Below are 25,817 nucleotides of genomic sequence, written 5' to 3'. Positions count from 1 at the left end.
TGACACTAGACAATACATATAATAATAAAATAAAAAACAGATTAACCACCTGGCTGTCTAGAAAGCCGATAAGTGGTGAATTAACATAAAAATAAATATATTCGAAGTTTATTGTAAAATGCTACCCGAGGGCACAACACAGCACTGTTGTGTATTAGACTTAAAAAAAAACCTTTGTAACAAGTCTAAAAAATACCTACAACTCACATATGGCAAAGACTCCGCCAAAGAGGATAAATTAAATATTATTTTGTTGTGCATTTGTTTAAAGTATTGGCGCGTTGTTTATTGAGTAATCCATATGGGACCATTGATGAACGGAAGCTAGGGCGGTAAGTTTAAGATGGTGACTTTAGCTGAGACAAAACCAGCGGATGGAAGCTGATGAATTTGTTAGGATTTATATTGAGTGAAATCATTGGTTTTACTCTAATGGAAGCCTATTTTGCTGGAAGTGGTGTGCAGATGGTGGCAGTTTTTCTTATAAAATGAGGTTTTTAGTAGTGTAAATTATTGCATATAATACTTCAGACATGATAATATATGGAGTGTAATATACCGCCGATATGTGCTGTATATACTGTACTGTGCTGTATATATTTTGCGTATGTTTCCGGCGTCCATGAACAGATGAAATATATTCCTTAATGTGACTTATATGAGCAGAGAAAAACAATTATGTTATCGAAAATACATGCTTACGTTAATTCAATCATCCTTTATTGATATAATGAAGATATATTCCAATATAGTAAAGAAACATGTTTATACAAGTACTGTAAAGGAATTTCCTTATTGATTATTCCCTGCACAGGCGCAGTCGTCGTCAGGTGTTTGCCACATTCTGTCCGTATGAATGGGCGAAATTATTATTTTGTAGCTTAAAATCATTCAAGTCTCAATTAGATATACGCCATTCTGTTTTATATAATAACGGATGATAGTAATTACAAAAATTCGTCTGCTAATGACATTTGAAATAAGATAAAAAACTTTGTTAATACAGGAACGGTTGTTAATAAAAGAGCATCGTTTGTGTCTCCAACATATATACCGAGGATGAAAGTTCCTTATCTTGAACCATTCAGTATATTAGATGGTGTTTAAGGTACAGTTTTAACAGCTTATGGAAGTGAATGTAAATAATGCAACATTCTCTTGATTGATAAGTGCAAAATTGTCGATAAATGTAAATTGGAATGACTTGGAAAACTTGTCATAAGACTAATTGATGTAAGCAAATGTTAGATATTTTTTCACTAGTAAGTTACAATGAGTAGAGTACAGTAAGTGTAGCTGCTGGAGTATCTGGAGTAAGATTTCCTTAACCTTGTGTAGTGGAGGAAGCTGTAGTTTAATTGTCCTGCATGACAACAGTTGCTGCGAGAACTAGGAGACACTTGGGGTTCTAAGTCAGTGTCCATTTAGCTATCTTTTGTTCTTTCTTAGAGTAAGATACAAAAGTGAGTGGAGGGGAATAACCACAATCTTTACACTACTGAAGCAAGGATTGTGTCCACTTGTATATTACAGTGATGTATATACTGTATGCTGTAATGTCAGGCTGGTAACAGCTAATTTGGTGAAATTTTTGTTTAAACTTTAAGATTCTTGTTATAAATGTTGAAAACTTGTTCACTGGTACATTACCAAATCTTTAAGTGGAAAATTGATTTGCTTTTTGTGTCGTGGGAAATATGTTAGTAGATATTCCATACTGGCCATTCACAGAAACTACCTTAAAAAATGTGTTTTTATGTTTTTCACGCTCACACGAATATGACCTTCATTTCTGTCTTAAATGAGTAGTTTTGGGGATATGACCCCTCCCAATTACCAACGTTGAGGGGTAAAAACTCGTAAAAACGACTCTCAAATATCAGTACGTATACATGTCTAACTTAAGCCTCACTAGAGGAACCAGAAAGACCTGACCTCCAAGGTATAATTCAGACTCTGTATTGTAAAGATCCTCCTCCATATGTTAAATAAGGTAATTTGGGGTTGGGTAAAGTTAGGTCAGGTTTACACACTGGGGTCTGCCCTCCTGGATAGGAGGTTAGGTCAGGTCCTAGTTTCTCTGGTTAGGTTAAGTTAGACATGTATACTGATATTTGAGAGTAGTATTTGCGTGTGTTTACCCCACAATGATGGTAATTGGAAGGGGTCATATCTTCATAACCACTCATTTAAGACAGAAATGAAGCTCAAATTCGTATGAAACAATGAAAAACACCATGAAAACCTAGTTTCCATCATAATTTCCCTGAATGACAACTACAGAATTTTTACCTACCTGAAGATTAGCCCCCAGCTTACCTTACCTTCAGATTAACCCACCCTATTTCTAACCTAATTTATTCTAATCTGACCTAACCTAACCACTGGTGGAATTCGTGTGTTTAATTAAATGAAATAAGTTGGGGGCTAATTTTCAGGTGATCTATTTATTTTTTCTATAGTGACTTTGTATTCTAAGAATCGAGATAAATGTTTAAGTGAAAATTCTGGGAAAATATATCCCCAGATAAAGACAGGTTCTTTCTCTTGAGTTTTACCCAAATATGATATTAACTGAATTTACTTAATGTTCCTCAAGTGATTACAGTATCATGAAAATAATTTAGCAGTTTATTACAGTACTGTACTGTACTTCTGGACAACTTTTGGTAGATTTTATTTGCTTCTGTATTGATTGTGGCAACTGAGTAGATACAAGACTTGCCTCTTGTCTTAAGGGTTGCTGGTGTGTGCCCAGGATACCCCCAGTTCATTGAACTGTGGATGAGTACCTAGCTTTGCAGTTAGGGAAATGAAAGGTGCAGTGTCAGCTACAGCTACACTGCCTGCTTGTGTTTTGAAGGTTTAGTATATTGTGCATTATGCTGTAATGGTCCATCAGGCTTATGAGCCCAGTTTCATATGCCTCCAAACAGTAGCTATCTGTTCCAGCTAAAATTATGAACGGGTTACGTTCCTGGACCCTGTTTGTAAGGTAATCTGTTCGTTAGTCAGAACAGTGTTAATTTCATAGGTTAGGTAAAGTTAAAGCACAAACCTCCCCATACAAAACAACATTAATATCCCAAACTTAACAAATAATGTAAATAAAGTGACGTAAAGCAATATAAAATAATGAAATTAATGTCAAAATTGGATTTTAATTTATAAGTGCTAGTGTTAGTAAGTTGCCTGTTTGTAATTTGGGGACTGCTTCAGTGTATATATATATATATATATATATATATATATATATATATATATATATATATATATATATATATATATATATATATATATATATATATATATATATATATATATATATATATATATATATTAGTATTATCGTTTTTTACCTTTTTTTTATATTTTATTTTTTCTTCACCACTGATCGGCTCGTTAGCCGCTTGGGCAATCGGTCACGTCTCTGTTACGCACTGTTGGCAAGTACTGGGCATGCATTGGCTCCTGACTGTATCTGAACCTACTCCAAAGTGTGTGTGTGTGTGTGTGTGTGTAGTAGAGAGATTTTTCTGACTCGATGTATGCTTTGGTGGAATTGAAAATAAAAAGTTGAATTGCTAAATTATTTTGACTGTCTGGTTTTATGATCAACATTAAACCATTGCACTGTACATTGTATAAGAATTTAAAATGGATGAATATAACTATGAAGCATTCAGTGGATTAATAAATATGTGTACAGTATCTGGTTTTATAAGTGACATTTAATTTTTTGGGCACCTTATCAGAGTTTGATAAGAATGATAAACATCAACTGAAATACTGCACATTAATTCTGTATTTACAACCCAACTAACAAATCCAAACCTGTGAAATGTAGTGCAGTATCGGCCACACAGCCTTCATGAGTACTGAAGGCTAAGTACTGTATACAGTATGCTGTATTCACACTGTCCCTAATGGGTAGTCATGTCTATGGGACTCACTTTCACTTTGCTCTGTTAAATAACATATGTTCTTGCAGATGGATTGGCGAGCATCAGGCTGTAGCAGTGTGTGGGAGGTGTAACAGTATTATTGGAGGAGTATGTCTACTCCTGTAACACCAACTGCTGCCCGCAAGAGAGCATTTTCACAGGTAATTCTCAAGTTAATGTTTTAATTTCCTAAATGTGAATACAGGGTAAAACATATTTAAAATTAAATTAGATGTAAAATAACATATATGATGTAGATTTGACAGAACAATACTGTACAGTACTGTGCTGTAATAAATATCTATTCCTACACTCCTAAGCATAGTGGTTTACCTAAAAAAAAAAATTCTTTTTTACAAATACTGTACCAGAAATACAGTGATATCTCTGTTAGCCGGGTAACCAGACGACTCTCCCAAAGCTGGAATTAAATCCCTCATCCCCGGAATTTTCCGGGTAACAGAAAAATGTTCTTGTAATTTCTGGAAAATACGCCTGATTTTCATCTCTCATTCCCGGAAAAATACTCCCCCATCTCCGGAATTTTCTGGTTACTGGGAAAATTTTCTCAGAATTTTTCAGAAAATATGCCCCTCAGAATATTGTTCCCAAAGCCGTAATTTTCTGGAAAATTACGGCTTTGGGAACGATTTTCCGAGAAAATTTCAATAACGGCCATAGGAAAGTTCTGGGTTTGAGGGATTCCGGTTAACGGAGATATTACTATAAGTACATGTAATATTCCCTGGGTGGAGAAGCAACACCCACAATAAAGGACAATGTTTTAATTAAAAGCGAATCTTTCCTATCTGGCGCGAGTCAATCTGGCGCATCATATTTTAAAATTCGCCCCTAATGTTTCTCTGGTCACGCTACACTGTCCTAAGGGCAAAGCTGTACTGTACATGTACTCAAAATAAAGTACTAAATGATTACTAAAAATTTTTCTAGTGCAAACTATACCAAGATTATGTTCAAATTAATCACTATCTTATAAGAATTCCAGCAATGTAAAATATATTCTCCCCGGTCACTTCTGTGACGTTTCATAAACAAAAAACATAATCTCAAGCTAAAGGACATAAATAAACAAATAAATACTTCACTAGACCTTCGGGGCCAATTGTCAAACATGTCACTGTCACCTCCCCCCCCCCATCTTCCCTGCCAGGATTAGGTGGTTATAGGCTTACAGTTTTTATCTTATATAATATCACAGACTTAAGTTAGGAGGATATAATTTGCATTGCTGGAATCCTTGCAAGACAGCGAATAATTTGAATATAAGCGTCATATATTTTGCACAAGATAAAAAATTTTGCCCTTTGTAATACAGTAGAAGTCCAAAAATCCGGACTGCTTGGGGATTGGGTCAGTCCGGATTTTCGAATTTTCCGGATTTTCAGGCAGTACTTTTAAAATTCAAATTTAAGGAGGAATAAAGAAGAGATGAACAGGTACATTTTGATAGTTTATTCATAAGCAAATATAACATGCTTCATTTCTCAAAATGAGCAGTTTTAAAGAAAAAGCTGTGAATTCTAGAATTTTATTCTTTGCCTTTTTTATATCATAAATTGTAGACTTTCCAATGTCGTATGTTTCCATTAGAACAGTATTGCTCACACCACGTTCTAGTTTCTTAAATATTTCAAGTTTGTCACTCAATTTCAACGTGTTCTTCTTTCTCTTCACACAACGAAGTTTATCTACTTTAGGAGCCATTATTATGGGCTTGTACAGTACTCTGTAAATGGAAAGAGTAGGACTCAAAATTACATATGATGTCACAGTTTGATTGCTCGTTTTAAAGTGGCGACCGCGTGGTCGCTTGTTGTCACTGTGCAGCTGTGGCGCTCGCACATACATACAAAAGCCCGCTAAAAAAAAAAAAAGTTTTCGAAAAGTCCGGATTTCTGGCATCCGGATTTTTGGACTTTTACTGTAAAATTAATTAGCAAAAAAATTTGTATGTCTAATGCAAACTATAACATGTATATATTCAAATTAATCACTATCTTATAAGAATTCCAGCAATGTTAATTATATTCTTCCATGTCAGTTCAGTGACATTTTATAAGAGAAAAAACTTAAAGTCACTCTTAAGGAGAGATAAATAAATAAGCACTAGACCTTGGCATCAACTGTCAAACATATCACCTCACCTCCCCCCCCCATCTTCCCATCAGCTGATCGCTAGTAAACAGACCATTTCACGTCCCATAAATTTAGCTGTGTTGATTTATGAGTGTTTGTTTTAACATAATACTTCAAAAAACAATGTTTTGTTTATTCTAGGAAATGGGCTGAGGTGCATCTGGGTAGACTCAGTCTTTTTAGTATTTTGTGTTTCTCTCAAGTACCAAACTAAATTATTCCATTGAAACCACACTTCAATTTAGTGTGAATTCGGTTTAAAGCGACCTCTTTTGGAACGTATCTCATGTTATATCGACGTTCTACTGTATTAGTTTAATGTTACTGGTTAAATGGACAATATTTAAGTGAATAAGAGAAGAGCAGGAAATCAGCACTGATAGGAGAGTTACTGCTACTTACAGTAGATGTACAGTACAGTACTGTACTGTACTATACTGTATTTATATTCTCGACCATGTTTTTAACTGTCTTGAGTCTCCTAAGTGTATACTCACTTCACCCATTTTTTTCTGAATCTATCATCTTAATTCTAAAGTCAAGACAATGGCCTCCACATTGGATCTGTATCTTTCAACTTCAGGCATTAGTTCTATGGCTGTTGGGATGCATGGAATGATCGCTTTCTGTTTTTTCTTTTCCCAAATTTGTCTTCAATCCAGTCATAGTTCCTCTTAATTTGTTGTTATGGTATTTGGAGAAAAAAATCTTATATATGTAATAGGTTAATTGTGTTTATCTCAGGAGGTGTGATTAACTGATTGATGGTATCACTTGATGTTGCAACTGCAGGGCTATTCATGGGTGGGTGGGTGGGCGGGGGGCTCTGTGTGACGTCATGGGACGCAGCTGGAGTGGTGAGTCAGCCACTCCACACACTTTCATTTTCCACACAAACACCCATGCTCTTCATATTTATTAGTTTATAGTTTTAGATTATATAATCTTTATTTCTTACCCACATTAGAGTATTGTAATGATTTTTCCACAACTTTTATAGCATTACTGTTGACTTTTAGTAGTTGTGAAACTTATCCTAATTTTCCCCATAAGATTAAGTATTTACTGTATGTGGATTCCCATTATGGTGTGTTGTTGCAGAACACAACCATCGCATAAATTGAGGGTCATGTGTACTATATTTTAGAAATGTTTTGTGCTTGGACCATGTTTCTTGTTCTTACAGGGTCCCCCCAATGGTGAAAATAATGACAGTACTGGTGGGTGGCTGGGAGCCATTGGTGGAGTGGTGGGAGAGTGGTTACAGGGCTGGGGGCTTCTGGGGGTTTTACGAAAGAGGTCAGGAGCACCAGGTGGGGCCCGGTCCACCCCAGCTACCCCACCCACACACAGCCATCCCTCTACCCCTTCTCATGAGCACATTGAATTGAGGCAACTCAACTTGCAGGTGGGTTCTTTGGAAGAAATACTCTGTATGTTCTTTGCAGTTAATTGTAGGAGTAGCTCAGGCTATGTAAATACAGGGATAAGGAAACTAATTCAGGTGATGGAAGACTTGTTTTATCTAGTGTTTAAAGTTGTATTCATATTGCAACTGTGATATTTCATTTGTTCATCATGATTAGAAATTGTGTGAAAGCCAGTTGTACACATTTTTTGTACATGGTTAAGACTTGTTCATTGTAAAAATGTGTATGGTGTAATACTGGATCAGCATTTTTTGCACAATATTTGAATTACAGTATAATTATATTCTTGGCAATTTAATGAATTATTTACCCCAGTTTGGTCTGGTCTGCAGCACCTACTAAACTCAGACTGGGACTGATATATTGTATAATAAAAATGTTTGCAGGTATTTTATCAATGCACTTATATATCAGCATGTCAGAAATATGTTAGGATTTGTCATTTATATACAGTACTCCAGTCATTTGGTAACTGGAGAAGTGCAGAGGTGACAGGAAAGATTGGCCGGGTGCCAGCTGCTAGAAATATTTAGTGCATAGTTACCCGCTGTTTCTTGTATTAGTAGATGAACTTTTATGTCCAGTAGATAAAGCTAATTATTTCCTAGTAATCTCTCTGCACCTAGAAATTTAAATAATTTATTGATATGCCAAAACATTTAAGTCTTAATGTGCATGGTATTTGTGGATGCACTTTTTCATGTTGTTAGAGAGAGGTTATATAGTCTGGCACTTGTGTACATTCACTGCATATTCTGTCAATACTATCAGTCCCAGCAAGAAATTGTTGATGATATTGGCTCATGGTCTCACTTATAAGGCTGATTCTAAAAAAATTATATTCTTGAAGCAGACTTGTCATATATGGTATATATTTGTAGAAGTATTTTTTCACTCTGAACCTCCTCAAGAAAATTGCTATTGGGTAAGGTACAACCAGCTTCACGGGATGAGCCAGTCAGTATCATCATTTATGGTATGTGGTAACTTAGGTAATCTGTCCTTCATGCTTTGCTTACTAACCAAAGGATTGGGGTGTGACACAGAAACAAGAAACAAAATGTTTTTATTATCCGATGAATAATACTGATTTTTTGAAGTTACAGTATTTATCTCTAATGTTTGGTATCATATCTCAATCCATTTTTCATTTGAAATGTCTAAATATTGGGTTGACTCTCTAAAAAGGCCTATGTAGACTAGCAGGTTTCTAGCTTCTGGCTTTATTACCATCTGTTGTATATTTCTAGAATGTGTTAGAGCATTTTTCATATATTATTGAGATAATTTTGTTGCAAAAACTCTTCATAATATGATAAAATAAGTGAGTGAAGCAATGCCTTTTGCAGATGTAATGCCTGCACTCACAAATGTGGTAACCTAGATATGATCCTGTCACACAACACAGCTTTATAAAGTTTAGTGTGAGCAGAAGATGACAATGTCATTTATGGGCTCTACTCAATCAATCAGAGTACTGTCATCATATCTGAGGGTTGGTGACTACAGTCCTCCACTCTAAGCATTTTTGGGCCATTTTTTTTCCCAATACTGTACTGCAATATTTTGTTTCTCTCTGGTAACCCAGTTTTTAATTTCACTCATCCATCCCAGTCTCGGCCTTCTCCTGGCTTTCCAACCCTTAACTTTGCCCATTAATATTTCTGTTGTTATTCCCTTATTCCTAATTATATGACCAAAGTATCTCATTTTTATTTTTCTGTACATTTCAAATATTTCTCTTGAAATTTTTGCTAACCTTAGAACTTCTTCATTTGTTTTCCTCTAACCTGTTTCTGGTGTCTGCTGAATGTGTCCACGCTTCTGACCCATACAACAGTGCTTTTCATTTATACTGTATAGCCTTTCACCAGCCTTTTTCTCAAATTGAAGTTACTGTCCCTATTCATTAGGTCTTTTAAATTATTAAATGTCGTTTTTGCTTGACCTATTCTTGTTATGATTTCTTTCACACATCTACCATCACAGCTAATGCTACTTCCCAAATACTGTACACCAGGATTTACAGTATTTCAGGATTTACAGTATTTCTAATTTGGAAGCAACCATTACTTTCGCCTTTATAGCATTACGTAAGTCTTAAACCAAATCTTCACCTTTTTCACTAATGTGTTAACCAGTTTTTGAAATGCCACTTCACTATCTGTGATAAGAGCAGTACTGTATCTTCTGCATAACATATGTTTGATATTACTTTACCATGAACTTTTATTCCTTCATTGTCACTTATAACTCATCTCATTAAGAATTTTGAATACAGTATATATTATACAATGTTGGAAATAGAACACAGCCTTGTTTTACTCCCTGTCTAACTTTGAACCAATTAGTAAGTTCATTATTTACTTACACTGCAGCCTCTTGTTGCCAGTGAAGATTTATTAGAATTCTAATATCTCCTTCATTAATGCCATTTTTTTTAAGACCTCTGTAAGTTAAATGTGTTTTACTTAATTAAAAGATTTTTCAAAATCAACAAAATAGTTACTGTACACAAATTTCTTTGGACCTCTAAAGCTATTTCACTTAAAATTCTCAAGTTTCTTTTCCTTTCAAAATCTATTCTGATCATCAGATAACTCACTGTCTCTTCTAAATTTTATTCTACTTAAAATTATGTTTAATAATACTTTGCAGGCATGACTTACTAAGCTAATTTTTTTAAACTGGGTGTACTCTATGGCTCCTGGGTTTTTAGGTAATACAGTACCTGCACCTGTACTACAAATCACTGTATTGATTTTTTAAGTCACTGGGAAGGTCTCCTTTGGAGTACTGTACTGTATATAGGATTACGTATTTTAGTCAAATGATTTCATTCTTGCCGATTTGTTTAAAAATTCTGCTGGAAGCAGATCAAAGCTGCCTCAACTTTTGATTACAGAATTGGTAGTTCAATCTTTATTTCCTTTTCGTTTCCTCCACTTTATTTCTTATCATTGTATAGTTCTTCTACATACTCTGCCCATCTCTCATTTACTTCTGCCTCAAAAAGGATCTTATGGTCTTTACTTTTAATAATCCCCATCCAATTTATTTCCCTTTCTCTGCTTCATTTGTTCAATATCTCTGTACATTTCCCTATAGTAATGCCTTCTGTCATCATCAACTATCTCTGTGCATTTCCTTTCTGTATCATCTTTTTTGGCCTGTCTATATTCCTTTTTAATTTCTTTGTTAAATTTTTTGTAAGCCTTTCTTCATTTTATCAGTCAATTCTCCTATAATGCAGTAGTTGCGTTCCTGAAAAACACTGCATTATAGAAAAATCACATTGTAGTAACCATTAATTCAATTGGAATTAAGGCATTAGGGGTAGTAAGTTCAAGAACACCAACATGACTGACATGGAACCAACATAGGACCCACTTTCACTTTCATATTATTGTTAGTTTTTTGTGTTTTGCATTAACTGTGGTTTAGCTTAATAATATGATTCATTATTAGAAAATGGAGCCATGAAGGAGAGTGCAGAAAGAACATGATGAAATAATATGGGAGTGTGACTTTTAGCTGCTTTTAGTAATAAAATCTTTGTAAATAAAATAATTTAACCATACGAAATGTGAATAAACTTTTAAGAATGTTTTAACACTCACCACAAGAAGAGAAGATGGTTGTTTGAGACGAGTGGTGTAGGAGGAGGTGGTGGAGTCAAGCTGATGATGGAGATGAAGGTTCATTCCACTTTATCACACCAGAATGCATCACACCCTTGTCCCACTTTGTAAGTAAAAGGAATAAAGTTGTTACTATACAGTACTTGTACTTAGATAAAGCACAGTCCGCATTAACAGACATTCAATACGTATGGAAGACAAACAAAGACTGCGGGGGTGGTGGAATACCTTGTGTGATGCTACGCCGAGATGACCGCATAACTGCTTATTTTCTTACTCGAGTGATATAGTTCCGTTTACTCAGTCGCGTTACAGGATATCCAAATCGCATTTGCCACATCCACATTATAGAAAATATGTTCCCTAATACTGTACGGTACATTCATCGCATTATAACCAAATCCCGCCATAAAAACACATGTTATAGGAGAACGTACTTTATTTCTTCGTCTACCTATTTTCTTTAAAATTTCTTTTGTCATCCATTCACTTTTAGCCTCTTTTTTCCTATGTCCTATAAATTTTTACCAACTCCCTAATATTATTTCTTGGCAATTCTTAAATTGTTGTCTTGGTTCTTGTTCATCAAAGTTACCCTCTAGCAATATTAAAAATATTTTTGGTTTCAATTTTATGTTCCATCACTGTCCCTCTAATGCGCTTCCCTAAATTCCATTTCATTTTGCCCATTGTTTTTCTTTTTAATTTCTGAAGTTTTAGCCTTATTAAACTCATTACTGGGATATGATCTGACCCACAATCTGTCCCAGGATATGTCTTGGTTTGGGTTATTGAATGTTTTAATTTCTTCTGAATTAAAATGTTCTCAAAAGTATTTGATTCCTGACAATGTTATTTACATTGTCCTGGGGTGAGGTCCATGTACAGTACTATATATAGATCCCTCGGGTGTTGTTCAAATCATGTAGAGGGTATTTGCACTTATCACGTTGTTTTCTCTACCAAAGTCAATTGATATTTCTCCTCTCTTATTTCTATTATCCAGCCCATATGGTCCTACTTATGGTGCTTCTTTCCCTTTCCCAACTTTTGCATTCAAGTCTTACTGTCAAATTTTACAGTATAATCAGACATTGATTAAACTTCAGGATGTCATTCGCTTTCTTTAAATCTTCATAAAATTGTCTAAGACTTCATCCTCACTATCATTTGTGGGTTTAGCATTCAACCTGATTAACAAAACTCGCTCTGACACTGCCCAATATCCCTTTAAACAGTACTGCTCAACTTCTGATTTACAAGAATACCAACACCTGTCTCATGCTTTTCACCACCTAAATATATGAAGTAAAAATCTTCACCACTAATGCTATTTCAACCTGTCCATCTTAATTTACTTAGTCCTAGAATGTCTCACTGCAGTCTTTTCATTTCCCTACAAAGATTTGCATATTTACCAGCCTCATATGAGGCACTTGGGTGGATAATGAATTAACCAACCACCCAGTATACAAGTACAAATTGCCACACACTGGCAAGTGTGGGTGAATTTACCTTGAAATACTTAGGAATTTTAGTCTTATGCTTAGCCTGGGAGCAAGAGAAGAGGGTTCCATGGCTCTGCCCAACAATGATGAATGCACCTTGTAGCACAGCCAATCAAGAGGCCGGGATACTGTGATGTAAGTGTTGTGGGTGTTAAAAGCCAATCAACATGTTAGGAGATGGGGTTGTGTTGCCAGGGGAACCCCAGTTCCTGAGCCAGCGGTCTCTGATGATTTTTTGCTGTATTTAAATTTGTTTGCCCTATTTGCGGTCATTATTGTGTTTGCTATGGTGAGTGTTGCACTAAATAACATTAAATTTTTTTAAAGTACCATCTTACATGTTTTTAACATTATTTTAGATATCATAACTTGACATATTTACATAAAATGGCAGTTTAGGGTACTTAAGTTTCAATGATGCTAATATTTCTTGCACCACCATAAACAACTATAGTTCCTCAATCAAATGACACCTAAATAACAAAAATCATATTGTCGATTACTGAAATACAGGTTGGGTCTTGCTAATCCGGAAACTTGGGACCAGACTGGTTCCAGATTCGCGAAAAATCTGAATCATCGAAGCCGAGGCTAAAAAAGGCAAAATAATGCATAAAATGTACTATTACTGTCTAATTTCTTTAGTATAGACATCTTTTCTAAAATACTGAAGTTAATGTTACATGCTTACGTTTCACCGCATTACAACTACTTTCACTGCTTGCTGGTCTCTAAGGAGGCATATTTAGGGGTAAATTATAAGTGAGCTATTACACCGTCCCGAACAATCAAAGCTGCTGGACTATCGGGTCCCGGATTAGCTGGGTCTAACCTGTACAATAAAAGATATAATTAAACACTTTAAGTGTGATTATCTCAATTCATGGCTTTGGTTGATTTGTCATTATCCACCTGAACACCTCATATAATGTCCTCACATTCCATTTTCCAATCTTGATTTTGTGTTTGTTCATTCTTAAAATTTTTGGAGTTGTTTATTGCCCAAGGATTTATTTTGCTTGGACAGTACTTGCTAGCTCTCGGTGGCACACTGCCTGCAAACACCGGAGGCAGTGTGGTTGGACCTTTAGGTGATGATGATCCAACAGGAATGCCCAAATTTTTTTTATTGTGTCTGTCCATGGTTGTTCAAGGGCAAGAGATGAAGTTAATGAGAAGGATGCCTCAAACCTTTTTTCATCAGAAGACTAATTAAAGGGAGTAGAGAAAGTCGGGAATGAACAATGTGATGTAGAGGTCATTCATACCTCACTCTGGTAAAGAACCAGCCATCACTTGTGGAGAATTTGCGTGTTTAGCGACGATACACTTTCAACTTCCTCATTTGAGGTTACAAGATGGGAACTTTATACCCATCTGAGATATTTGAAAATGGTTTGTTTGAGCCCTCACACCATGACAAGGTAACACAAATTCAGGCACGAGATGGAGTTGTACAGTACCTTGTGGGGATAGGCATCACTAGGATACTCTAAAGGTCATTTTTCAAATTTTGTAAGTACCTGTACTACAATAGTATGAGTATTATAGATGTTAGCTGTTGTGTAGAACCTAATGACAGTATTTTGCTGTGAAACTTATTGTTCAGTTCTCATTACTTTTATACATCAGTACATCCATAATTTTAATGTTTTTGCAATATTTTATTATTGCAGCACATCATAGCTCTATACCCACAGTTTGTTGCATGTTCACTTATTGTTTAGCAGTATGTCATATATAATGATATTTCAGAGATTGTTATAGGTTTACATCTACAGTACAGTACATGTGTTTTATTTTATTTTTAAACTTTCTCAAAGGTGCTTATTATACAATGTATCTAATGGGAACTTTTAGGTAGTGTTTTACCATTGTTTTATGATTCTTGATGAAGCCATAAGCATTTAGATATCCTGCTACTCTAAAATCCCCTTTCAAGTGCCTCGTAATAGACTTTGCTAATAACAAAGAATGGGCCATGTCATCAGCATCCTCATCATAATTGGGTATGAAATTAATGTTTGTTGTAAAACAGAGGCAACATAAGTTCTTGTTTACCTCTTGCCTTGCAGTGTAGGGAGGGTGGTGATGGTAGTGATGAAGGCGACTCTAGAGTGTTGGCACGTTGTGATGTGGTGCGGAGGAGACATCCCTTAAACCTACCTCGGTCCCCCAGGCCCCCAAGACACTCTTATTATGAGGGATCCACTCCTGACTCTTACCTTCTGACTGCTGTTCTTATCCATTCCCTAAAGCATGGCTCAGGTAAAATGTGTCAGGAGCCACATTGTCACATCTGTACTTCAAAGCTCAGTAGAAATTTAAGTGAAATTTGTGATACTGACTCTGTCACTATAAGTCAAAATGAGGAAGACAGTGAGCTCTCTTTCTCAGACCCTCTCTACAACCGGTCCATTTCAGAGGAAAGGAATGAGGTCACAAAACACATGGAAAAGAATGAACTGAATCTTTTGCCTGGATTACAGTGTTATACTCAGGTTTCCCCTCTGAGCAGCCCAACAAGTTCTTTCCAGTATGCACAAATTAGTCCCCTACCAAGTCCACATTCATCAATAACATTGAGTTCTACCCTTTCATCAGTTAATCCAATTTTGTCTCTTACATCTTGTGACAGCTCAGCTACACTGTTAGAATCAGAGTTGTCATCACTTGACATATCTTCCTTGACTGATGTTACTATGTCATCCAGTCTGATGACTGGCTCTACCCTTTCTTTACACCAAATTGACTATCTACTTGGCTCGGAGAGCAACATAACCTCTTCTGAGCTTTCTCTTGTCACATCAACTGATTGTGGTACACTAATTGGATCATTCCCTTCAGACTCATTTCCATCACAAGCTTACTCATCAGAAACAATATCATCAGAGACATATCTCTGTGAGACTTTCCCTAAATACCTCAATGGTGCAGACATGATGTCTAGCTCAGTTCATTCATTACCTTCTCGTTTAACACTGAAGGACCGTTCTTCTGCCTCCCTTCTACGGCCTGTGTTGCTCTCCTCAGGATCATTAGTACTTCTTCCTCGACGTCCTTCCTTAGCATCCCCCCCTTCTGTCTCCTCTGCATCCTCACAGGGACACTTTATGTGGGAAGAGGTAGGTCTGCAATATCCTTGTGCTTGGGGCAAACTACTGCCAATGTTGTGCTTTTCCTATTTTTTTTTTTAGCCAAGTATCTACACTGTTATAATGTGCATGAAGATATATCAGTGCACCAATTGTCAGTGTTGTGTTGTATTTATTGGCTTATTCCAAACCTTAAATGTTATTGAATATACGGTAATTATTAAAATTTTCCACTTCCTTATTTCTTACTTCATTTGTAAAGATATGAGTAATTACTGTTTCTACTTGTAAATGTGTTCTGTGACCTTACAACTGCTTTTGTAGTCAGCAGTATTTTTAAGATTGTGCAAGACATCATTTTCTACAGCTAAACAATTTCATACACTGTGGTAATACAGTATTTTGACATTTTGTTTAATTCCTACTGGCATTTTAAATAAAAGAACTTTCTAAATTTTTCATTTTTCATTTTGTTGTTGTCTATATCAGATTTTGTCTTAATAAAATAATAGTTTTATATATATATATTTTTTTTTAAAAGAAGTTGGGGTAAAGGATATAAGAGTAGAAGTAATTATCTGTTAGGTACAGTACTGTCAAATCATTCTGTGGTGTTGAGTATGTGAAGAGCTTCTGAAATTGTATGTACCTGTACCTGTATACAGTACTGTACAGGGTATAATGCAAAAGAGGACTATGCAGGGCGAACATAAAAGTGCTGATGAAAAAATGTGGGTGATAAGGTTGAGCAGGTTTTTTGAACAAATGTTGCACAGGAGTGCAGAATGTGGTGGCAGAGTTTGAGGGTGCTAGAGAGGCTAGAATCTGTGTACAGGTACTGTACAGTAGCAGGTCTTAAGGGAGGAATGTTCAATTAAAAGAAGATGGAGGTGATGAAGTGAAGAAGAAATATGGGAGAGTAGCAGTAATACAGAGAGTTTAGAGAAGAGGGTTTTGTAGTACTGTATGTAAGTTTTTATGTATAAGGTAAAACAGCCTATTGTATAAAGGGAGGTAAAGTGTTTTTTATAAATATAAAAATTACTTTTATTTTTTGAAGAGCAAGTAGAAGAGTGGCAAAGGGATTTTGTAACTGTGCATTTCGAATATTTTTTCTTAGACTGCAGTTTTTTTATCTCCTGACAGTCCTCACCAGAGACTATTGAAAGGACAGCATAATTACTAAAAACTTTGTTGTCATTAATTGTACAACAGAGAAATATATATTGTACCGTACTGTAGCTGTAAACACATGGGAAGTACAGTAAGTGCTTTTTTATTGAAGAAGAAAATATGGAGCTAGAAAAATAATGTTTCCTGCATAACATAAGGAATGAAAATATAAGGAGCCATTGAGCTATGTAAATAATCTGTAGGAGCTCATTTGTTAATTTACCAGTTTCCTGTGAGTTTAGTAAGGAATATTTTTTAGGAACTCTTTAATTCTATTTCCTTTTGTTTGAAGGGATAGTTACTTATACATTTCCTAATGACCATTCCTAAAGGCTGAATTATTAGAATTGGTAGAAAATACTAACTGTACTGTACAGTATTAAGTATACTATTATACTATAGAATTGTATTACCCTTTAAGTCATACTGTTTGGGAACACCATGAATTATATTTTAGATCTATCATATCTTCATTCAGATCCATAGAGACCTTTATGAATTTTTTGTTTTATTCACATGTAAATCATCATACATCCCCATGACAAATGCTCACCCTCAGGCATGCATTTTCAAATTCCACAAAGCTTTTTAAGTTTTAGCTTTGCATGTACAGTAATTAGTCTCCAAGATGTCTTTGCTGTCCTCTCATGATGTTTAAGAACGTTATACACAGTATTTTGAATTTATTTTATTGAAAGCTGCACAAGTACCAAATTACTTGATACCATATCATAAAAAAATTATAATTTCATTAATACAATTCATTTTTATATTTACAGTATGCCTGTATTTGTTAATTGACATTTAATATTGTATTATCTTTGCTATCAGTTTTCAAGGTTTGTTGAAGGGAAATTATCATACTCATAAGTTTTGAGGCTAATACTCATCATCACTTTATAATTTGTGTTTAGGCATTACTTAGAATGCACCTTTTAAATACTAATTACCGTACTGTACTTAAAGTATAATACGTACACCATTATTTTTCAGTAAAGAGCGTAAGTTGCAAGAAGATATTTATGTTAAATTTGAACCACACCCCTATGTAGCTTGGGCCTTGTGCATGGTCGTGTGAGTTAATGTTAAGAATTTAGTATGAATCTATTTACAGTATTTACAGTTTTAAAAATATAGTTATAATTATTTGATGGATTGTCTTATGCTAGTCATTTTTTTGTGTTAAAGTATATTGTTTTAGAAGTAAATTGAGCACAGATGATCATTATTTCCTCTATGCTTTAATATTAGTACAGTACAGTATTGATATGAAGTTTTGAGTTCATAATATACTGTACTGCCCTCATATATTTTTTTAACATTATGTTATGCATATAATTGTGATTTATCTGCTGATTTTTAGTTTGCATAACAATGTACCAAATAAGTTGCTATATTTAATTGAAATGAGTGAATACAGTATATGAACTTTTGTGAAGGAATTTGAGATTACAGTATTAACTTTTTATATATAAACTGAATTGATTAGGGCAGTGTACTAATATGACTGATGATCACCTAACATACTCCAAACATATGTGCAGTCAGACATAAAATATAATTTGTTCAAAGTCGTGACACTATGTAGCCCACTGGCTGACCAGGCTAACCTTTTGGGTAATGCAGGTACAGTGTTAACTTTGATACAGCACATCATAATTGCCAACACTGAAATCTGCAGCTTACAGACTACTATATTTCATTAACCTGAGATTTCTTTAATACAATTATTAACACCTTGAAAATTACACATAATGAGGTACACTATTAATATACACACTGTATATCACTTACCATCAGAAAATATTCTTTGTGGTAATGGTCCAATATACAGTACGTACAGCGTTTTATTCAAATCTCACCACATAAGCCGAGGGAGAAGAATTTCTTGATCTCATTGAAGATTCATTTCTTACACAACATTTGTCAGAACCTATGAGGGGGAGGGGGGGGCAATGTTTTAAATTTAGTTTTTACGACTGAGGAGGCTGTGGTGACAAGTTCCACAGGAAAACTAACTTTGACCAGCGACCACTTAATACTAAAATGAAATACAATCTTTGAAAATAGTGAGAAAGTAGTTGAGTAGGACTATGACTTCTACCATGGAGATTATCGGCTCATGAGTAACAAGCTTCATAGAAATTAACTGGGAGGAAATTATTAAAGATAAGTCAGACATAAGAGAATCAATGCAAGACTTCATGAGTATACTTGAGTCAAAGGTAGAGGAATATGTCCATTGTAAAACAAGGAGAAGAGGGAATAAAACCAGGTGGATGACTCACAGATCTAGACATGCCTGCCAAAGAAAATAACAGTTATGGAAGAAACACTGTACTGTAGCTCAGGGTATCATGCAGATTATGTAATATACAGAAGAGCCTTAAATGTGGCCAATCAGGAAATTAGAACAGCCAAATGGCACTTTGAGATGAAACTACAGGATAGTCCAAAATATTAAAAAAAGATCCCAAGTTCTTTTATGTGTATGCCAGGAGTAAAGTGAAAACCAAAGTTATGGTAGGCCCTCTAAAGGATGAAAACAACAGGGCCCTGGAGGATGACAAACAAACAGCTGATACCTTAAATGAATATTTTGCATCAGTATTCACACGAGGCAATGGATAACATGAGTTTACCTGTAGTGTATTTTATTCTTACTGCATACTAAAAAAAGTATGATTAAATTTCTTCATCCAATTGATACAATTCCATCACATCAAAGTACTGTATAGTGATTTTTCATATACAGTAAGTGAACTGTTCCTGTATAGTACAGGATACAGTATATGACATTGTCTCCTCTTCCCTGGTCTAATATTGTTTTAGATGATGATATTAGTTTTGGGATGTTATAATACGTAGTAGTTGTATAGCATAAAATGAGAAGTATGTGCCTGTACAGTAATTATAAAATAATTTTAAAAAATTAATGTGCAGTTTCTTTTCTACAAACAGAAGTAGTAAAGTATAGAAAGTCACATTGGGTGTAAATACAGAGTAGATGGGGTACAGTACATAGATAATAGTAAATTTATAGAAATATTGTACTATACTGTACTTCTATTCCTGGTATTTCCAATTGTAGTATGCTTGTTGCTTGCTAGACAGTAATTTAAATTGATCAGAAATTCTGTATATTGTTCTCTAACAAGATAATTTGTGCCATATTCTATACGTCTGCATTAAAACTCCATTAAAAAATATTTTGCTGAGATAATACACAAAGGCTAAATGCAAAGTGAAAACTCTTGAGGGTAGTACAGTACAGTACATTACATGTACAGTACTTAGATTGTTTGTAAACTTTTTGAAAATCTTAAAATGAAATAGTGGGTAGTGTGATAATTAATTTATTAATTTCATTTTAAAGAAATACAAGATGGGACAAATGGTATTTAAATTTTCTGACTACCGTACTGTAATATTGTACTTGCTTGATATCTAAATTATACACTTAATGTTACAAGTAAACAAAATTAAATACAGTACTATAATTTGATTTGTATTTTTTATAAAAAGTTCTGGTTTGAGGTTCCCCCCCAAAGTTATTTTTCTTATACAGTACAGTAAAGTTCTGTACACTGTACAGTGATAAAATTACAGCAACAAAATTTCTTAGAATTTTCCACATTCATTCTGAGATTTCTGCTAGAACATTGTAATTTTTTAAAGAACAATATTACACATTCATAGTAAATTCATTCACAAACAAAGCCTGCAAAAGTGACAGGAAAAAGCGTCATTAAAATCACCATTAAGAGAATATGTTTGGTGTTTTTAAGGATTGTGACGTGGGTAAACACGGCAAGCTGGAATGACAATCCTCTTGAAAACACGCTCTTAGAGTTGCTTAGACTGTGCTGTACAGTATATGTAATAGAGATACCCTTGTGTTTTAACTATCATATGATATAAGAAAAGGGTTATTGTCCTGGGATGTTAGTCCTGTACTGTACAGAGTGATTGGATACCATGGGGGATGCTCACCTAGAGGTGAATTAAAGGCACATTTCAGCTAGGGAATTTGAGTTTTAGGGACAATGCAGATAAACATTGGAAGTGGTAGAGATGATGGAGAAGAGGAACTTAGAAGATATTGTTTGTCCTGTACTGTATAGGAGGTGAAGTGGAGGAGAGACTGAGCAAACGAGTTATCAGCAGGATGTACTGTATGATAATACTGTACTTGTAGTAAGTGATGAAAGGTCAAATGAAATGGGAAATGTCCTGCCATAGAAGTTAAGCAAAGAATAAAAGAAAGAAAAAAAATCATCTGGGTGGAGAGATGGTTGAGGCATGTTATCATGGGTGACCGGATAAAACCTCAACAGACAAAACCCCAGTCTCATATATAAAATATAAAATATAACACTTTTAGGTTTAGGTTAGGTTAGTGTTGACAAATGACAACCCCGTTGGGGTGACCATGGAGAAAGAGTGTTGTTTATGGTCTTGGCAAATTCATGAGAGACAGTTTCTGTAGAACCATAACAGAGGAGGAGGAGGTTAGGTTAGTGTTATATAAATGTGACTGGGTAATTAGATGATGAAATAATGCACTGCATAGTTGAGGACTTCATTGCACATGTAGGAACAGCCTTGAATTTTAGAGAAGAATGTATGAAGAAGTTTGGATTGGGAGTACGGACTAGAGAAGGAAGAGAGCTGGTCAAATTGGTGACAAGGAATGACAACAGTGGCAGGCATATTCTTTCAAAAGAGAATCTCATAAGATCACACACATAAGGTTGAAGGTCATAAATCAGAGCTTGCTGTACAACAATGGGGAGTATGCAACTGTAATTTAACAGTTGGAGAACATATTAAAGAGTTACCTAGCACAAGTCATTAGTGTTTGAAATAAGATAGAATACTAAAGAAAGTGAGAAGGTGAAGTAGATAAAAGTGGTAATATTAAATGAGTACAAGAAGAAGGGAGCTGATTGGTATAAAAACTAGAGGAAAGAGATTGGAATGGCTAGGTTTCAAGAAGACAGTAGGTGGTATAGCTGAGGGAGTATATAGGAGAACATCAGTGTTGGGAAATAGAAGAAGGAACCAGAAACACTTCTTGTAAAATGTTCAAAGTGGCAACAGCTGTGAGAGAGGAGAGATACAGGGAAGAAGATGGAGGAGGTTAGGCATGGGGTAAGATTAGTGAACACCAGGATAAAGCATGTGTGTGAACAGAAAAAGAGGACAGTAAAGGAGTCAAGAGAGAAGTGGAGGTAGCGTTTTAAAGGATGTTGGATAAAGATCAGGGAAGGAAGAAAGATAATATACAGCAAGGTTGGTAGCAGACACAAAGACAGTAAGAGACTGCATTGAAGGAATAGGAGTAAAGCATGAGCATGGGAGGTTAGCGATGGATAGGGAGATGATGTTGGAAATTTGGAAAGGAGTACAGTGTTTCAGTACTGAAGTCTGTTTAAATACTATACAGCTGAATTGATTGCTGAGGTTGGTAGCATAGGGGATTAGTATGTAACGGCTGATGAGGGGGAACATGAAGGTAACATTAAAGATGATGAAGAGAGGAAAGCCCCCAGGAGTAGATGAAATAAAGCTGGAGATGATAGTGGTTGGGATGCTGTTGGAATACAGCCTACTTAAATGTGTGGAAGTGGGAAGAATGTGGGGGGGAGCTGATAGTGATAATATGGAAAGGCAGAGTGATATTTAAGATCCAAAGAGATAGTGGGGGGTTCACATTGCTAAGTCAGATGCTGAAAACATTAAAGAGAAAGAAGGCTGGTAGAATAAGGAGGACGGTGAAGAGGGAGATAGGAGAGGAACAGTATGGATACCAAAGTGGTTGGGAACAATGGATGCCCAAGTTTACATGTTCCCACCTTTCTCAGTCCTTGCTTTAAATTATTTAGTGGATCACCCGAAGATTGATCACCCCAGTTTATTGCACCTGAAGATTAACCAACCTAATGCTACCTGAAGGGGGTTTAGTTGGGATAAGGCAGAGTTAGGATGGTTAATTTGCGTGTAAGATAAGCTGATGTGTCTGATGTGTCTAATATTCAGGTAATTGTCTCTATCCTCGACTCATCACCTTCTCCAACTTTTGTTTTTGCAATCTCTCTTATCCTGAGCCTTCCAGCCACCCTTTTCCTCATTTTTAACAATGACCACAAAATTTCGTGCGCTGCCTCTCACTATACAATATATTTTTGTCAATCACTCTACAGTACATGTAAGTTTTCTTTCCAACATATTGTCTATAATAATCATTAATCTCCGATGCCTCACCTTCCTGTAGTGTTAGGAATTGTTTTGTTTTTTTATAACTACATTATGTACAGTAATCCCCTTTATCAACCCTCACTTCATACACACACACACACATTTCTTGAGTCTCCCCATTTCCATTGATTCCTGTGACTCCACATTTCATCACGTTCTCCTCAACTATTGCATTTATATTGTATACCCCATCACTATTATTCTTTTACTGAAATTTACAGCACAACATTTTAGATCTTTCGTATTACCACCCCTGTTTTCTCTCCACTCGCTTTATGCTCTGGTTTTGTTTGGTGAGGTTAGCTTAGCTTAGCTTAGGTACTCATCATATCCCACTCTTCTTGTCTCTACTATTAATTGGTTTGATAATACTCTGGAACTGATCCCTTTGTATTCTGTCACACAACTCAACATTTTATCATTCAACACTCCTGCAACACCTTTTTACTCAAGAGTCCCGTAGAGTCGTAGAGAGTCCTCACTGATCCTAACTCACCTGCCCGTTGCTCACCAAGTTTATTTTACACAGTACAGTACCGGTAACACAAATGGTTCACTTGTCAGACTTTGAATCATTATCTGTATTCCTCACATTACATCTATGCATATTCAAGTATTCATATGCAAGGTACATTTGTTCTAGTAACGGAATGCAAAATAGGTTTACCATCCCGACTCCTCAAGACTTACACACACACACATACAAACAAATAAATATTTTGCAATCAATATCGGTGTTATTTGACCTTTTTACGGTTCTTGATGAGTTGCGTTCGTTTTAGAAACAATTGAGAGTTGACTTCTAAGTATTCCAATTAGTCATTGTTTAGTGACTAATTGGGTTCTTGGAAGTCAACTCTCAATTGTTTGGCTGGGTCTAAACTTTAGATCTAGTCAAATTGTATAGTTAACTGTTAGAACACCTTGCACAATATGTAATACAGTTTATAATTTAAAAGCTTATACTTAATAACTGGAACGTTTCCTATATAGACATCTTCATCTGATATTTATTTCCATCCTTCGTTTTTAAAATAATTTTGTTTTCAAATTATCAAATATTTTATGCAAAAACTGGCAAATAATTGTAGATATAGCTAACCTATTGTAAGATTTTGTTAACATTTAAATGTAATTTGCTGTTCTATTGGCATGAATGCAGAACCCGTGCTATGTCCGAGTAGAAGGAAGTCGCCCAGGTGAAGGTCACATTTTCCGGCCTACCACACTGGAGCGTCCCTCCTGGTGTGACGCCTGTGCCCACCTTGTGTTCTACCACGCCACAACTTGTGAGAGTGAGTACTATTAACTAATTGGTATTTAGCTTTGTGTTACTGATAACCAGTACTGTACTGGATTTTGAGTGTTATATAAAAGTTTTCTGTTTTAAGAATAACGAAAACAAAATCTTATGTGGTACTTTTACGTATTTGATTTACAGTACTCACAAAATATGCAGGAAATGAAATATAAGATACAGGATTCATATGCTGTCTTTTCAAGGAAGTACAGTAGTTTACGTTTGGACATTAGTACACCACCCATTCAAAATACAGTACTAAACCATTATGTTACAGTTACACCAACAGTGTATACCAATAAACAATGGTTTAATTTTATAATTATTTTTAGTTTTTCGTATCATAAATATCATAAGCAGATAGGCAGCGAAATCCATCGAAAGTTAAGACTAAAATTTGTGTCATGCTCCGATGTTGTACGTGTCTGTGGGTGGGTGTTTGGGGTGATATCGTCTGGTGAGATTTTTTAATATACTGTAATGATCATATTTATATAATTTAGTGATGTCTTATTGTGAATGCCCGCCTGTCTTTAAACTATCCTGAAAATATATATCCATTGGAAAAAGGATAACAAACTACAAAGTTACGATTATGTCTGCACCCCAAAAGTATATGGCAGCACGCACAATTTAATCTTCTTAGGAAACATACTTCTTACTATGAGTGTATTTCATCATCAAAACTTGCCAAAGAACCATCTTTTATATTAATTTATATGTGATTAATTTGCAATTATATCCTTCAATGTCAACTTTGATAACTTGACCTTTTGTATGCGACCGAGCATTAGATAGTTTAACCAGATTAGGGTCATGGTTCATTTTAGGTATACGGTATTTAAGTTTTCATAGAGCTCAAAAGTATTTATCTGCTGCTGTGACAGGTCATGTCATGAATACTATATACTTCATAACTTAAACACCCCCAAGGGAAAAAAAGTAAAGAAAAAGATCAGCTGGCATTTTGTTTTTGTTTTGTTTTTATCATATCCTCTTCACCACTGATCGGCTCGTTAGCCGCTTGGGCGATCGGTCACGTCTCTGTTACTCACTGTTGGCAAGTACTGGGCATGCACCGGCTCCTGAATGGTGCATATCATTGTGACCCATATTTATATTTAAATTATTTATTACGCCCCAAGAGGCGACAAGCCTAGTCACAAGACCATGCGGTCATACACTAAATACACTGGCACTCGTGTCTCGCAGGACACGCTATGACTTGTGATATGGAGACATTTATGGTGAGTTGAAGACAATGGGAGTTAGCACCCACTAAAGCGTGGGTAGCGTACGAGAATTATA

At 35.4% G+C, this 25,817-nt stretch overlaps 1 protein-coding gene across 1 annotated transcript; it reads left to right on the top strand.

Annotated features, from left to right (window-relative positions):
• The first annotated feature begins 1,306 nt into the window (after positions 1-1,306).
• Positions 1,307-24,518, top strand: LOC121872777. Its single transcript, XM_042375833.1, has 5 exons — positions 1,307-1,412; positions 3,992-4,105; positions 7,288-7,509; positions 14,756-15,805; positions 24,372-24,518. Exons 2-5 carry the CDS (start codon positions 4,055-4,057, stop codon positions 24,516-24,518), a joined length of 1,470 nt encoding a protein of 489 aa, XP_042231767.1. The 5' UTR covers positions 1,307-1,412; positions 3,992-4,054.
• The last annotated feature ends 1,299 nt before the right edge of the window (positions 24,519-25,817 follow it).

This window comes from Homarus americanus, unplaced genomic scaffold, assembly GCF_018991925.1.
Source record: "Homarus americanus isolate GMGI-L3 unplaced genomic scaffold, GMGI_Hamer_2.0 scaffold39155, whole genome shotgun sequence".
Classification (NCBI taxonomy): domain Eukaryota; kingdom Metazoa; phylum Arthropoda; class Malacostraca; order Decapoda; family Nephropidae; genus Homarus; species Homarus americanus.
The sequence above is the reverse complement of the archived record's forward strand: the minus strand, read 5'-3'. Positions and strand labels throughout refer to the sequence as shown.

Bases quoted from the DNA above. Each gene is read 5' to 3' on its own strand.
- LOC121872777 (XM_042375833.1), top strand. From the start codon at position 4,055: ATGTCTACTCCTGTAACACCAACTGCTGCCCGCAAGAGAGCATTTTCA. The intron at 4,106-7,287 runs GTAATTCTCAAG...TTGTTCTTACAG, and splicing joins GCAAGAGAGCATTTTCACAG to GGTCCCCCCAATGGTGAAAA. The intron at 7,510-14,755 runs GTGGGTTCTTTG...CTTGCCTTGCAG, and splicing joins TGAGGCAACTCAACTTGCAG to TGTAGGGAGGGTGGTGATGG.